Raw genomic sequence first — 15707 nt, 5'->3', positions numbered from 1 at the left:
TGAGGGCGCAATAGACTGAGATCAATCGAGCCAAACATGTATATCCATATACATGAACATTTCGCGAACAAAAATAGACACCACTCCAGTTTCAATACCAGAATAACATAGGAAAATACCATCACCAATAAAACAGGTGACCGTTTGTATCAAAAAAAGCAGCAGATCCAGACGAAAACAACCCCACGGTTCACCATATCAGAAAAAGCGAATAAATAACGAAGCCAAATTAAAAAAGGCACGAGATAGCAAAACCTAGAAGAACTTCAAGTTAAAGGAGCAGCAGTTTAGCGGTTGGCATTCGGGCACTCACGAGAGAAATGACCATCTTCACCACAGTTGTAACAAGCCCCGCCGCCTCCGCCTCCGCCTCCTCCGCCGCCATACCTACCTCCTCCGCCGCCTCCGTATTTTCCACCGCCTCCACCGCCGCCTGCCTGTGTGCAGTCCCTTGCAAAATGACCACTCTCACCACACTTGTAACAACCCCCGCCGCCACCTCCGCCGCTACCATAACCGCCGCCACCGCCGCCGCTACCATAACCGCCGCCACCGCCGTATCCTCCGCCGCCATAGCCTCCACCGCCGCGGCTGCCACCTCTACCCCCTCCTCCGTATCCTCCTCCGCCGCCACCTCTGCTGTACCCGCCATCTCTACCTCCTCCATATGAACCACGGGTGCTTCCCTGCACAGATCCGCCGTCTGGACCGGTCACGTTTGCCGCCTTAGCCCGGCCATCGCTTCCGTGCTCCACAGTGAACTCGACAGTCTCGCCGTCTCCGAGGCTGCGATAGCCATCGGTCTTTATTGCCGACTGATGCACAAACAGATCTTCGCTACCATCGTCTGGAGTGATAAATCCAAAGCCCTTTTCGTCGTTGAACCACTTAACAGTCCCCTTTCTCACATCACCATCGGCCATCTCTGCCCTAGTTTTCTCTCACTAAACGCCACGCACACACACTCTCTCTCTCTTAATCTTTCACGCGTGCAAATAGTGAATTTTTTGTTTGATTTTATACCCGCAAAGTATAGGGTCAGCGGATTTGATTTTTTAATTAACCAATTTAATTTATCATTTGGGTTCCGAATTTTCCTAACTTAATTAATTTGTTCTTTTTAAAACGTATTCGAACAATCATTAAAATTGTGTATGACTCATGCCCGGACATCAGTCTGACAATAATTTTCTTCGTGCTAATTTAAAGAATAAAATTAAGTTAAAATTTCAGTTTTAATTTAATTTTAGATATCATATTTATCGTTATATGTTGTATTATTTTGTGGATCATTTGTTAATCTTGTAAATTTTGTGTTTCATTTGTTTATTTTTGGTTGTGATGATGTATATTAAATGTCTCACATCGACTGTATTAAGATATTGAAAGTTATACATACAAATTTAGACAATCCTATTGTTTAAGCTTGTTTTTGTGATGAAATTATACTCAAGTTTCAATCTTAACATTGTATCACATGTCAATTCCATCGTTATGTATTGAACTATCCTATGAGACATCGACTGGATTAAGTTCTCGATAGTTATATGTATAAATTAAAACAATCTTCCCTCTTTGAGCTATATTTTGATATATATTTATGCTCAAATATCAATATTAACAATCATAATATATATGTTTTAAATTAATACAATCATAAAAAACAATTCAAATTAAAGTTCTCACTAAAAAAAATCATATCAATTTTCCCTTGTTTAAATAACCGACAAAAGTCACAATAAAATAAAGTGATAATACTTATACACAATAAAAACATGCAAGTTGATTTTCATAATTTTGAAATCACATGACAAATTTATAAAATACATACATAACTCATTCACAAATTTTAAAAAAGTAATAGCATAGACTTCAAATTCACAAATGGCATGTTTATATAGTTTTTCATTATTATTTAAGATTGATTTCAAGTTCACTTAAAAATTAAATCATTTGAAAGTCATTCTACTATGTGTGGTAAGATATTAACTTAAGATTTTCATTGAATTGTTTCATTGTCAACAGTAAAATTATAATCTAAATCCATATATTTCAAATTTATCTACACAAATTCACCCTTAAATAATTTGCCAAACCACTTAATCAAGCCATCACAAACAATCATCACCATAAATTCAATTACATGTTATTTTACAAGAACATACAAGTTTTCAATTTTTATTTTTTTTAGTTTGTGTGTATTGGGCTTTGACGTTGATTTTTTTGGATGATCAACCCAAATTCGATTTTTTGATGGGCTTTAATCCGACACTGTAAAATGTAGGGGCCCGTCATAACTCAACCCAGTCCAGTTATTTAGAATGGCAGGCGTGCAATTGGTGTCTCACCACGGTCACCTAAGAACTATGGCGGGTTGAGGAATTGTATCAGAGTTAATTAAAGCAAAAGTTCCATTAAATGGAAGTAATGTTTATCAAATATAATGTTTATCAAGCATTTGACGATGTTCTAGACTTGAAATCGTCAATGCTCGGGGATATCTCGGACGTCCCTCGTATAGCTGATATATTTGGGTTTTCAGATGTATCGTAATGTGTATAATTGTTCGTATATGAAAACATTGTTGAGTTCATGAGATGAAATATTGAATGATGTATTTATTCATAATTCATAAGTTTATTTCCTAGTAAAATTTGAGTCAAAACAAAATTAAGTAATCAATTAAATGTTTTTTAATCATATATATATATATATATATATATATATAACAATTGTGTGTACACATGATGCACACGAGGAATTTAAGTGGACACAATAATTGGGCGGTGTCGCACATGAACTACAGCGTAGACTTAATTTCCCATGGGTACAGTATTGATAATTGGAGGCCAATAATTGTTAACAACAAATAAATGGAGAAGCATATTTGCACATATATTATATATAATTTTGATATATTATTTATCGACAGTTTACATTTCTGTATCTACTATTGGTGTGATATTTCATTATATATGATTTTGATATATTATTTATCAATAGTTTACATTTTTGTATCTATTATTAGTGTGATATTCAATCAGTAGATGTATAATTTTGATATGTTTCATCCTATTTAGTATCTTAAAGTTACAGTAGCAATATATACAGAGGTGTGCACGGTTGATTGATAAGAAAAATATCAAAATCAATAATATTTATTTCAAGACAAAATAGAGAAAATTTTAAAACCAATAGGCCAGAATGTGCGTTTGGTTTGGACGATAGAGGAATGGTTGTTTACTAACCATGCATTGTCATGCACCTTCTTTGTTTTTTTCCCGCAGCCCACTCGACCATCATTTTGCCTGGTATTTCTCCCTTTTCTTCATTATGTACTAAATTGCCAAAATACTACGAGCAATTGGTATGTCTTCTATTTTATCATTTATTTTCTATTTTATCATTTATTTTTTTCCAATTTTTTTTTGTTTTTCCCCCCAATTAATGTATTTACTATATTGTCCCAATGATTTTACCTTATTCGACAATTTCAATCAAAAAATATTTTTATTAAAAAAAGGATAAATCATGGATCGTGTCCAATCATAAATAAAGATTTAAAGAAAAGGACTCCACTGTGACATTTGACCACCCTCTCTCTCTTTTCAAAGACCAAATTCCTTCACTTACTATTATATGTATAATTATATTATCTACAATATTAGAAACGACGCCGTTGTTGTCCTCAAATAATTCTTTTGCCGCCTCGATTGCAGCAAAATTCGGTGCGTGTTTGTTCCTTTTATTTTTCCTTTTATCGAGACACAATTATGTCTTCCTACGTAACCCACAAACTGAATTAATAATCATATTCATACTATTTAATTTAATTCTTGTGAGACGTTCTTACGAATTTTTATCTGCGATACGGGTTAATTATATCAATATTCACGATAAAAAGTAACATTTTTTGGCATAAAAAATAATATTTTTTCATGGGTGACCCAAATAAGATATACGTCTTATAAAATACGACCCGTGAAACCGTCTCACACAAGTTTTTGGTTTCTTTTAAATGACGCATTTTTTCTAAAAAATATTTTATAAAATTTTAATAATGATGAGTGATAAATTTCAAATAATAAATGGTTGGATATTTATGTGATATTTCTGTCCTATATTTTCTTATCTTATTTATTAAAAGCTAGTTCACTCCACCTCTCAGAAGCTCTTCAATGGCGACTCTTCTACTTCTCTTCCTCCTCTTTACTCTATCACTGACCCAAATAAATTGCCATCCAACGGCCAGAACTTACATTGTGAGAGTGGACAGTTCATCCAAGCCGTCAGTTTTCCCCTCTCATTACCACTGGTACACCTCCGAGTTCACGGAACCCACTACCATTATCCATGTGTACGACACTGTTTTCAACGGATTTGCTGCAGTTTTGACCCCAGAGCAGGCTGCTGCAACTCTTCAGCATCCATCGATACTAGCTTCCTTCGAAGACCGCCGCCGGGAGCTCCATACCACAAGATCGCCGCAGTTTATTGGGCTTCGGAACCAGCGAGGTCTGTGGTCTGAGTCTGATTATGGTTCTGATGTTATTATTGGAGTTTTTGATACTGGGATTTGGCCTGAGCGCCGGAGCTTCTCTGATTTGAATCTTGGCCCGGTTCCGAGAAGGTGGAAGGGCGTTTGCGAAGCTGGTGTGAAGTTTACTTGGAAAAACTGTAACAGAAAAATTGTCGGAGCGAGGTTTTTTGCTAAAGGGCACGAGGCTGCCGCTGGATTTGGAGGGATTGTCGGTGGCATTAATGAAACCATCGAGTTCAAGTCCCCGAGGGATGCCGACGGGCATGGGACCCACACGGCGTCGACGGCTGCCGGAAGGTACGCGTTTCGCGCAAGCATGGAAGGTTACGCTTCTGGAATCGCGAAGGGCGTGGCGCCAAAGGCCCGTTTGGCTGTGTACAAAGTGTGCTGGAAGAATGCCGGGTGCTTTGATTCAGATATTTTGGCAGCATTTGACGCTGCGGTGAATGATGGTGTCGACGTCATCTCTATTTCCATCGGCGGCGGTGATGGAGTTTCCTCGCCATATTACCTCGACCCTATAGCAATAGGAGCGTATGGTGCTGTTTCGCGGGGGATTTTCGTTTCCTCCTCCGCTGGAAACGACGGCCCTAATGGCATGTCTGTGACTAACCTTGCGCCGTGGATGACCACGGTCGGTGCCGGCACCATCGACAGAAATTTTCCGGCAGAGATCGTTCTCGGTGATGGCAGAAAAATTTCCGGCGTCTCTTTGTATTCAGGCAAACCATTGTATGGCAAAATGTATCATCTAGTTTACCCCGGTAAATCAGGTGTCCTCTCTGCCTCCCTTTGTATGGAAAATTCGCTGGATCTCAACTCTGTCAGAGGCAAGATTGTGATATGTGATCGTGGCAGCAGCCCCCGTGTCGCCAAAGGATTGGTCGTGAAGAAAGCCGGCGGGGTGGGAATGATCCTCGCCAATGGTGTGGCCAATGGCGAAGGTTTAGTGGGCGACGCTCACTTGCTTCCAGCTTGCGCCATTGGCTCTGATGAAGGTGATAAAATTAAGGCATATTTATCATCCAATCCCGAGGCCACCGCCACGATAAGCTTCCACGGCACGGTCATTGGAATCAAACCAGCTCCGGTTGTGGCCTCATTTTCCGGCAGGGGGCCGAATGGGTTAAACCCAGAGATTCTAAAACCCGATTTGATCGCCCCTGGAGTTAACATCTTGGCTGCCTGGACGGAAGCAGTTGGCCCAACTGGCCTCGATTTGGACACTCGAAAAACCGAATTCAATATCCTTTCGGGCACATCCATGGCTTGCCCTCATGTAAGTGGTGCAGCAGCGTTGCTTAAATCCGCACACCCTGATTGGAGCCCTGCTGCGATCCGGTCTGCTATGATGACCACTGCGAATTTGAATGATAATTCTTGGAACCCAGTTCTTGATGAGTCTAGCAAAAAACCAGCAACTCCTTATGATTATGGAGCCGGCCACTTGAATCTTGATTTAGCTATGGATCCTGGACTCGTTTATGACCTTAAAAATGACGACTACGTAAGGTTCTTGTGCGCTATAGAATATGGCCCAAAGACCATTCAAGTGATCACTCGATCCCGGGTGAATTGTCCGGTTAGGAAGTCATTGCCAGAGAGTCTGAATTATCCATCAATATCTGCGTTATTTCCAAGCTCGTCCAAAGGAGCATCCAAAAAGATATTCTTTCGTATGGCGACGAATGTCGGAGAGGCAAATGCGGTGTATCGAGTGAGAGTCGAGCAGCCGAAAGGGGTCACGGTTAGTGTCAATCCCGAGAAGTTGATCTTCTCGGAGTCAGTTAGGAGGCTCGGGTACTATGTTACAGTTACCGTTGATGCTAAGAACTTGGTGATGGGTGGATCCGGGGCTCTGTTCGGATCACTTTCTTGGCTCGACGGAAAGCATGTGGTTCGGAGCCCCATTGTGGTCACCCAAATCGACCCGTTGTAGGTTCGGGTAGAAATAGCGGATCTTGATCACGAGTTCCTCATAGAACGATCCAATGGAGGATGAGTTATAGAGTAAGCTTGGGAAAGGGCTTATGCTTTTTAGTTTACGTGTTCTTTTTTCTTTTTTAAAAAATATTTTTGAGTTGTTTTCTTCTAATTTATCGTTTAGTTTGTTACTTATGAGTACTGTGAATACCTAATAGTGTGATGTACTTGTGAGAATCAAATGTGTTTTGTGAGAATTTTATTGTTATGTAAAATAGAGTGCAAGAAAGAGAAGCCTTGTTTGGAGTCGTGCAGTCGTGAGATTTTGTTATCATCTAACGAGATAAATGCAAATTTTGTATAAAAATTTCATGTTCTCTGCATTTGTTTTCTATTTATCTAGAGGGTGTTTGACTTAATTTATAAACGAATCAAACAATGTACTGGAGTTGTTTTATACGACCATAATTTGTTATGGTATTCTGTGGCAAATTAAATTTTATAAAGCATTATTAGTTTGAAGTAGATATGTTTGTAGGATATAATAAGTGGTTCGACAGTATTCTTCGTAAAGTGAATTTTATATTTTAATATTGCGACACACCATAATTAATGCCTTTCAAGTAACTTTGTATTCCCATTGTTATCATTATTATATCATTCATTATTGTGATCTAAATTTATGCAAGGAAAAATGAGGCAGGCAGGGGTTCCACACCCCAGGATCAAAGGCTTTGATTGAGTTATTCAATCTTGTTCCACATGGGATGCCAATTATTTTCCATTTCACAATATAATCATTTTGTTTATTTTTGTTCATATAAACTTCAATGTGTATAATATATGTTTGAGAGTTGATATGTACACTCAATTTCTTGTTATTTGTACTTCATTTTTGAATAAATTTGACATATATTTTACCCACGAAGTGAAGTGTTGATAACACGAAATGAAGTGTAAATATCAACTCCCTATATATTTTATTCTCGTTATATGAGCTATGTAGGAAAATATTAACTAAATAAGAACTATTTATTAGATTTAATTATTACGGGTAGGGATGTAAACGATCCAAATCAAACCAAACAGTATCAGGTTTGAGCTTGGTTTGTTTAAAAATGTTTGAGGCTCGAGTTCGAGCTCGAGCTCGATTCGAGCTTCTATTATCAGGCTCGAGCTTGGTTTGTATTGAAATTACTGGGCTCGTTAAAAGCTCGAGCTCGGCTCGTTAAAAGCTCGTTTAGCATGTTAATCAAGCCAGGCTCGAGCTCGGCTCCTTAAAAGCTCGTTTAGCATGTTAATCAAGCCAGACTCGAGCTTGATTCATTAATAGCTCGTTTAACATGTTTAACAAGCTTGGCTTGAGCTCGTCTCGTTTTCGAGCTCGATAAGCATAGAATTGAGCTCAAGTTTGAGTTTGAATCGAGCTTGTTAAAAATTAAATATATCTATAAACTAATTTTAAATCAGACATAAAAATGTAAATTCATTCATAAATAACCAAAACGACACAAATAAGAGAAAAAAACATAAATAAGTATATTATTGAACATTCTAAAATCATGTTTGTGAGCCACCTAAACGAGCCGAGCTCGAGTACGAGCCACCTAAACGAGCCGAGCTCGAGCTCGAGCTCGCGAGCCTATTATCAAACGTGTTTGCGAGCTCACGAGCCGAATATCCTTAGGCTTGATCTTGGTTTGCTTAAATTTTCGAGCTCAAAATCGAGCTTGGGCTTGGTTTGATATGATTAACAAACAAACTCAAACGAGCTTTTATCGAGCCGAGTTTCGAATAGCTCGCAAACCGTTTGGTTCATTTACATCCCTAATTACGGGTGGAAAATGACCCAAACAAAAAAAAAATCAACATTATTAGATGGAAAATCAAACTTTGACGCCTTACAATACTAAAATTACCATTTTTTCTTTTGAAATCAAATGCCATTGTTGCTATGTTTTCAAAGTTTTTATTACCAGATTTGTAATAGAAAATTACCATGACTAAACTATCACCCAAATAACATTAAAATTTGTAAAATTTTAAATTTCAAAACCAATATCACTAAACAGTTTAAAAATAAATTTTCAGTAAAAAAACGAAAAAAAAAATTATTGACATGAATAAATTATATTGTTTTAATATTATTAATTAATGTGCGTATATATCGCCATTATAAATTGATGGTGAAATTGGTACCCGTTGCATGGGCTAATGAGTCATGTCAAGCGATTAATTGCAATTGAGATGAGCCGACCGACTAAAAGCAAGTCTGATTTGAAATATCTTTTCCCAAAAACAGAAAAAAAATCTTTGAAACGACAAAATAATTGTGGCAAATATCATCTTACTGGTAATAAATTTCATATTATTATGTTTAAAAATTTGTTCGATTGACAATATAACAAAATATGTGGTCCTTGAATAAGACTGCTACGTTAGATTCAAAACAAAAACTTGTGTCAGACAGTCTCACGGTCGTATTTTGTGAAACAGATCTCTTATTTGGGTCATCGATAGGGTTACTCGTCTCACAGATAAAAATTCTTGAGACCAACTCACAAGAGACCTGCTATAAATTCAATATACATAATATAACAAGGCAAAAACTTGTGTGAGACGGTCTCACGGGTCGTAGTTGTGAGACGGATCTCTTATTTGGGTCACCCATGAAAAGTATTACTTTTTATGCTAAGAGTATTACTTTTTATTGTGAATATGGGTAGGGTTGACCCGTCTCACGGATTATGATCCGTGAGACGGTCTCACATGAGACTCACTCATATAACAATGTAGGACATTTTTAATCTGTGGGCTTAGAAGTTGGGGAGATACTGTCAAAACATGCAGTGGAATGAATATATACAAAAAATCAAACTTTATTGCAAACAACAAATGTTAGTGAAATATAGATCATATTTACATCCTCAGTTTGTGAATGGAATTGTCATTTACAGATTGTATGCATTCCATTGCGTGCTTGAAACAACCCTTACAAATCTACATGTTTCGTTCCGAAATATTTTTCGAGAAACAGAAACTTTAAACAATGAATCAGCCTTCTCGGAAACTCGACACGTTGGATTAGGCCAAAGTGCATACCTTGTTGCGGTCTCTAGAGAAGCGGGGCGCAATCTTTATCATTATACTAAGAATGAATCCTATCAACTGCACATATATGAAGATTTTAGTCCAAGAAATGGCCATATATTTTGTATCAGGAATGAGTGTGCCTGTTCTTTATGAAATATAATGGATAAATCTGTGTACCCAAGAAAGTCCAAGGCAGAGAATACTGAAACCAGGGAAGTGGAAAGGAGCTTTATTGGACAAGAATAGAGCTGGAAAACAAGGTTAAGATAAGAATACTTGACGATGTGGAATTTTGTTTACATAAGCTACCATTCCAGCACATGAACACGTGGGAAGTTTAGTTCACCTGAAAGAGGACTAAATGTCAATGGAGACACGACATTGGCAAGTGAAGCTATGCCCAAAATGCATCCTTGAGCAATCCCCTGATACATATAAGCAAACACACGGTTCTAATGTCAGTGTTCAACCATAGATAGAAAAAAAAGGCGATTCTGTTTGGATTAAAGCATAGACTGGTTGAGGCCCGAGGGCCCTTAAAAGCTTCCAAGCGTCTAAGAACTCCATGTGTCGAGAAAGTAACCTGTTCGCAGGGCCCAACTTGCTTCGAAATAATGCATCTTACCTGTAAGTTTCAGAGACATTTTTCAAGATTTGATAAAGTTAACAACTAGTAAAATCGGACTGATGACCGAAAGTTTGTGCAGCTTACGCTAGGACTAGTGAGGAAAAGGAATGTTCCCAGCACAGAAGAGACATAAGGCACCTGCAGATTATGAAAGTGGTGAGAACTTGAAATAAAATTTGTAATGAAAAAACTTCAAGTACCATTAATAGGGATTGACATTGTATGATATAAAGTAGAAGATCCGGAAATCTTACCCACGGAGACCATGCTATGCTGTAAAATAACATCTGCACAGAACCAAGGAAAAAATGCAACTAAGAATCTCACTATTTTCCAGAGGATTCATTAATTTATTGCTATAAAAGAAGGTTTAAGAGTTGGAAGTAGCATACATTCAGAAATCCAGCAAAGAGTCCTACAGAAAGCAATGTCTCCTCTCCTAAAATCGGACCAAGGATAGGCATCAAGAGCATCTTCAAAAGTTTTTCAAATTTCACAGATCAATCACCAAACCAACCGATTAATAGAATAAGAGCCATATAAAAAATGAATAAAAAAGAATATATGGAAACGTAGGAAAACCCATCGGAAGTGAGCAATTGTAAGATACATTTGATAAGGTTGCTCCAATGTAGGTGATGAGCCATATATCAGCAAATTGGTCTTTCCGGAACTGGAATCGTGCCTTCAAGTAATACTGCAGTAAAAAAAGGTACATCATTGTTGACATAATCTGCATATTTCATGTATCATATTCGGTGCAATGCTGAGAAGCACCCTCGATTTTGGTTTTCCCATACATAGATATTACAACATTTAGCAAATACCTAAATATTCTGAAAAAAGAAAGATAAAAAAAGGATTCGTTGGAAGTATGATTACAGCCAGTACAATGTCCATGCAGAACTCAGCAGTATGTTACATGCTGGGATGGATCGCTGAGTTTCTTATGATATCGTGACCATATACTGTGAAAACTTAAGAGAAATGTGGTATCATGTCTTGGCCATTAACTATGAAACTCGCATAAACATATGGGGGTTACCATCAAGAAAGCTTGAACTCCTGCCTCCGAAAGGCCATTGAAGAAAGATATAGCTGTTGCGAGCGAAAGAGTAGTGCTGCAGATACAATCAGAGGTCGAAATGACTGTCATTTCATAAAATTCATCAAAATTCTCTATTATGCTGAAAAGTGGAAAATTGTCCAAGTATTTCATAACAGAACTTGTAAAATCAGGAGAGCAATAAAAGCATATTAGAGGCAAAACTAGACTTTGGCACCATGATAGTAGAAAAACTATGTCGGATTACTGAAGTTCTTGTACCATAGCTATTTGTTAAGAAAGAGTTTAAACGACAAAATTAAGAGGAAAATGTTTGAAAATGCACATGTTTCAGCAGTTAAGTCAATGTAGCGCATCAATATGAAAAAAAACTCATCAAGAAATTCAAGATTGCACATAAAGATGATGATTAGAAAGATTTAAAAAAACTCTATAGACCTATCCGTGAAAATGGTTGAGAAGGCGAAGCGTTCTTCAGTCATGGAGATTAAATTGAGGCCAAAATCCATAGACAAGTAATCATCCTACCTACTCTTCAGCATATGAATTACATCCTGAAGAAATGAGCCTTTCGTCCCCTCTGTCTTCTTCATTGTCTCATTATCAGTCTCATTGGTTTCAGTCTCTAACTTCAAGATTGGCTGCTCCAGAGCATTAATGTGGCGAGGCGTTTCCTGAAGAAAGACTCTCATGTACACTGCTGCTAAAACAGATATAACTGCTGCTACCTGAAATGAAAGGAAACCTTAAACTGACCAGCTGCCAAAACATTGAGGATACTGAATTCAGCATGGTTATAAGAAAAACCTGAAATATCTGAGTTGGGGAAAGTAATCGGGCGGCTAAGGTACCACAGACGGTTCCTGCGGAGATTACACCAGACAAGAGTCCAAACGCTGAGACACGTTTCCCCTCGGATACATTGTCAGCCTGAATAATAATGTTTACATCTAATGATCATAACACTGCACTAAAACTATAATTTCAACAGCTTGAATTACATATGCTTCAGATCCAGCTTTCACAAGACAAAACTAAAACTATGCAAAATAATATGAATTTTTAGGCCAAGCGAGTTCCATCAACTAGTGAGGGTGAATGCATTTGCCCCCCTTGGAAATACACATGAAGAAAGGCTTCTAGCTAAAATAGATGCAAAACTCATATGATTATTAAAAATTTCCAAAAACATCGTCACTTTGTGGCCCGAATGCGCATTTAAAGACGGTTTTTACTCAACCCAAATAGTAAGTGTGGACAAGATTCTGATACAGAAGCACAAAATATAGAATGTGATAGTGTTTTACTAACCAAACAACTAAGGGAAAGGCAGATGAGACCACCATCGCTGACCATGGAAGATATAGTCTTCAAAGCGAAATACACATAGAAGGAAGTTGATGTCCGATTCAATGCCAAGATCACTGCACACAATTTCCAGATAATTTTTTTAGATCAATAGAAAATTTTGTGTCAAAACAGGGAACTCAACCAATGCATGATCATGTGGCTTGCATACCCAATGGAAGACTGCCGAGGGTCAAGGGTATTGTCAGCAAAAGTTTTCGTCCATAAGCATCGGACAGCTTGCCGATAAGCGGAGTCATTACCACCGACCCCAATCCCGCAACCTGCATGAATTATTTAAGTGAAACTAAACAAAACTTAATCGTACTAGTCGAGGATTATTACTCATTTTTGTACCTGCGGTCGGAATTCAATTATGCAAATTTAAAGCAGTATCAAATTAGTAATGCATGCACCATCTAGGATCATAGTTTCCACATGAAGTTTCCCGAAAGATTCTTGAGTTCTTTCAATTGCTGGCATTCGCAAATTGATTTCAATAAATACAAAGCATGTAACTACAATTTCAAATCTAACCTCGAACTCGAACCATATATGGGTAACTGCATTTTTTTTCCAATTTTATTATTGCGTAATTTATAAAAACAATTGAGAAGTTTATTTATTTGGTAAATAAATAAAATAAGTATATTTTATATATTTATTATTTAATAAATTATGTTATTAAATTAATTGAATCGAATTATTCATATAAATCGGTTTAATTAATTTATATTATTTTTCTAGAGTAAGTAAAGTATTTAATAATTTAATTAATTGAATCAAATTTTTAAATATAAACCGAATAAATTATTTAAAATAATTAAATGTAAATTAATATGTTGATTTATAAATATATTTTGGTGGAATAAATTAATCACTTGAAACATGAAATTTTATTTCCATTCTCTTCATCAGTAATTTAGTTTCTTTCATAAAATTATGTCCAAATTTCGTTATATAAATGTATCCAAACATAGATGAGGTAGGTCACAAGCAAGAGGAGAAGAAAATAACATGCAAGCACAAGTTAAAATAATTATTTGTTTTCTATTACATAATTGAATGTGTTTTTATAATATATCAATTAGTAGGTCTCTATTGACACATAATCTGTGAGATTGGTTGATCTGATCTATAATTATTATGGAAAATAATATTTTTGACATAAAAAATAATATTTTTTCATGAGTTACATCGGTATAAAATTGAACAGTAAAACGACCTCTTTTAGTGTATTTGTGTAGTTAATAATCATTAGTCCAAGACAAAATTAGGTAAAAACACACATATCCAACTTGACATCATCAAATTCAAAACTCCATCCGCTCATCTTCCATCTTGGAATTCATATACTACTTTTTTTTCCCTACTTGACAAATTATATAACTCTATATGAGTACTTAAAAAACAGATTATCATTATTATTATTTTAAAAAAACAACTATTCCAATTAAAAAACTTTTATAACTGTTCTTTATACTTTTTAAATAAAACTATAAATATCACCGGTATAAAGTATCAACTCGTTTATAAGTAAGTCTCATGTGAGATTGTTTCACGGATCCTAATCTGTGAGATGTGTCAATCATATCCATATTCACAATAAAAAGTAATACTCTTAGCATAAAAAATAATATATTTTCATGGATGACCCAAATAACATATCCATCTCACAAATACGATATTCTGTGAGACCGTCTCACACAAGTTTTTATCATTGTTTATTTTAAAGCTAAATTTTAAGATATGTTCTGGAATTAATGAAATTTATAAAATTTTGAATTCACGTGCAATCTCGTTTTCACATTTAACCAAAAAAATGTCAAAATTGCATCCGGATAAGTAAGCCGAACTCTAAACTCTACAAATCTTGTTTTGAATGTTTTTATATCATTAACTTGTTCCTAACATAACAAAACAAGTAGCTTTTTTTTTTTCTAAGAATTATAATAATAATTTCAGTTTTCTTATAATAAATATATGAAATCAAATTTAAGTTAAAACTACCGTCTCATGGATCTATATCCGTGAGACAGATCAACTCGACTCATATCTTATATTAAAAATAATATTTTTTCATGAGTTGAGTTGAATGCGAATAATTTGTGTTAACAAGAGCTTGGTGGTTTACATTATATTGGGATAAGGGATGGTTGATGGTTTCTGTTGTAAACTCATTTCCCGATAATTTTTGAAGGGAAACTTCGAAATTCTATACCCGTTTCCAAAATATACTTACTTTGTTTTCATAAAAACTAATATATTTTTTTTATCACAAATTCTAAAACTGTGCATGAAATATCATCGTAAATATTAATTCACTTCTGCGCTAACAAAAATTCCATGCCTTGAAATCAACAGAACACTTCGTGCATGTCGTACATATCCAAGAAAAAAGAATCAACAAAATAATTGAGTTTGTGTGTGTGTGTGTGTGTAAATATAAGTATACCGCTTGTTGAAAGCCTGTAAGATAGAGTGCGAGGGAGCATTCATTTTTGCCTGGGCAGATGGCCTCCATCGTCACGTCGGCGATGGTCGGGTTCACTAATAACGAAGCGAAAGTCGACAAGAATACCGTCACGAACAGATGAATCAAGTTCTTCAAATTATCCATTTTTGTTTCCACGACCAAATTATATCATGTGCTACTACTTCTTCCCAGCTTGCATACCAAGATCCACCATGTATACATATATATATATATATATATACGTATACACCAAATTCTCAAAGGAATCTTAAACTATTAGACTTTTCTCACCAAACGCATTTTATCATTAAATTAGACATAAAATATTCTCATTATGTCTTTGAGACAGATTTAAAGGTATTCCCTTAGCTGGCTCTGGTGTGTGTGTTGGGGTAAAAAAAAAGAGTAGATGCATACATACAATATATATATATATATATATATATATATATATATATATATATATTATCCTTAGATGAGTTTAAGTTTATATAATTTACTAACTAAATATAATGTCAAAGTTATCATGATAAAGACATATTGGTAAAAATTTGTATAAGACGGTCTCATGGATAGTGTTTTGTGAGATTGATATCTTATTTAGGTCATCCATGAAAAATTATTACTTTTTATG

The 15707-nt window shown here is 35.9% G+C and overlaps 3 protein-coding genes across 3 annotated transcripts; 1 reads left to right on the top strand and 2 right to left on the bottom strand.

Moving 5' to 3' along the window:
- LOC140841819 (glycine-rich protein 2-like) lies at window positions 1-1010 on the bottom strand. Its single transcript, XM_073209513.1, has one exon. It carries the CDS (start codon window positions 921-923, stop codon window positions 288-290), a length of 636 nt encoding a protein of 211 aa, XP_073065614.1. The 5' UTR covers window positions 924-1010; the 3' UTR covers window positions 1-287.
- Window positions 1011-4127: 3117 nt separating this feature from the next.
- Window positions 4128-6767, top strand: LOC140841818 (subtilisin-like protease SBT1.6). Its single transcript, XM_073209512.1, has one exon. It carries the CDS (start codon window positions 4179-4181, stop codon window positions 6477-6479), a length of 2301 nt encoding a protein of 766 aa, XP_073065613.1. The 5' UTR covers window positions 4128-4178; the 3' UTR covers window positions 6480-6767.
- A 2594-nt stretch (window positions 6768-9361) lies between these two features.
- On the bottom strand, window positions 9362-15269 carry LOC140840594 (uncharacterized). Its single transcript, XM_073207776.1, has 14 exons — window positions 15053-15269; window positions 12770-12881; window positions 12562-12674; window positions 12058-12180; window positions 11779-11978; window positions 11230-11305; window positions 10795-10881; window positions 10577-10657; window positions 10439-10471; window positions 10269-10322; window positions 10140-10181; window positions 9903-9981; window positions 9734-9804; window positions 9362-9631 (listed from the first exon to the last, which is right to left on the bottom strand). Exons 1-14 carry the CDS (start codon window positions 15215-15217, stop codon window positions 9548-9550), a joined length of 1320 nt encoding a protein of 439 aa, XP_073063877.1. The 5' UTR covers window positions 15218-15269; the 3' UTR covers window positions 9362-9547.
- Window positions 15270-15707: the final 438 nt, after the last annotated feature.

The sequence above is a fragment of the Primulina eburnea genome, chromosome 9 (genome assembly GCF_022965805.1).
Source record: "Primulina eburnea isolate SZY01 chromosome 9, ASM2296580v1, whole genome shotgun sequence".
Taxonomy (NCBI): Eukaryota; Viridiplantae; Streptophyta; class Magnoliopsida; order Lamiales; family Gesneriaceae; genus Primulina; species Primulina eburnea.
Note: the sequence above shows the minus strand (reverse complement) of the source record. Positions and strands in the feature narration are given on the sequence as shown.

Coding starts and splice junctions, on each gene's coding strand:
- LOC140841818 (XM_073209512.1), top strand. CDS start 4,179: ATGGCGACTCTTCTACTTCTCTTCCTCCTCTTTACTCTATCACTGACC.
- LOC140840594 (XM_073207776.1), bottom strand. CDS start 15,217: ATGGATAATTTGAAGAACTTGATTCATCTGTTCGTGACGGTATTCTTG. Junction 12,882..15,052: donor TTACAGGCTTTCAACAAGCG/GTATACTTATAT, acceptor TAATTCATGCAG/GTTGCGGGATTGGGGTCGGT. Junction 12,181..12,561: donor GCCTTTCCCTTAGTTGTTTG/GTTAGTAAAACA, acceptor ATTATTATTCAG/GCTGACAATGTATCCGAGGG.
- LOC140841819 (XM_073209513.1), bottom strand. CDS start 923: ATGGCCGATGGTGATGTGAGAAAGGGGACTGTTAAGTGGTTCAACGAC.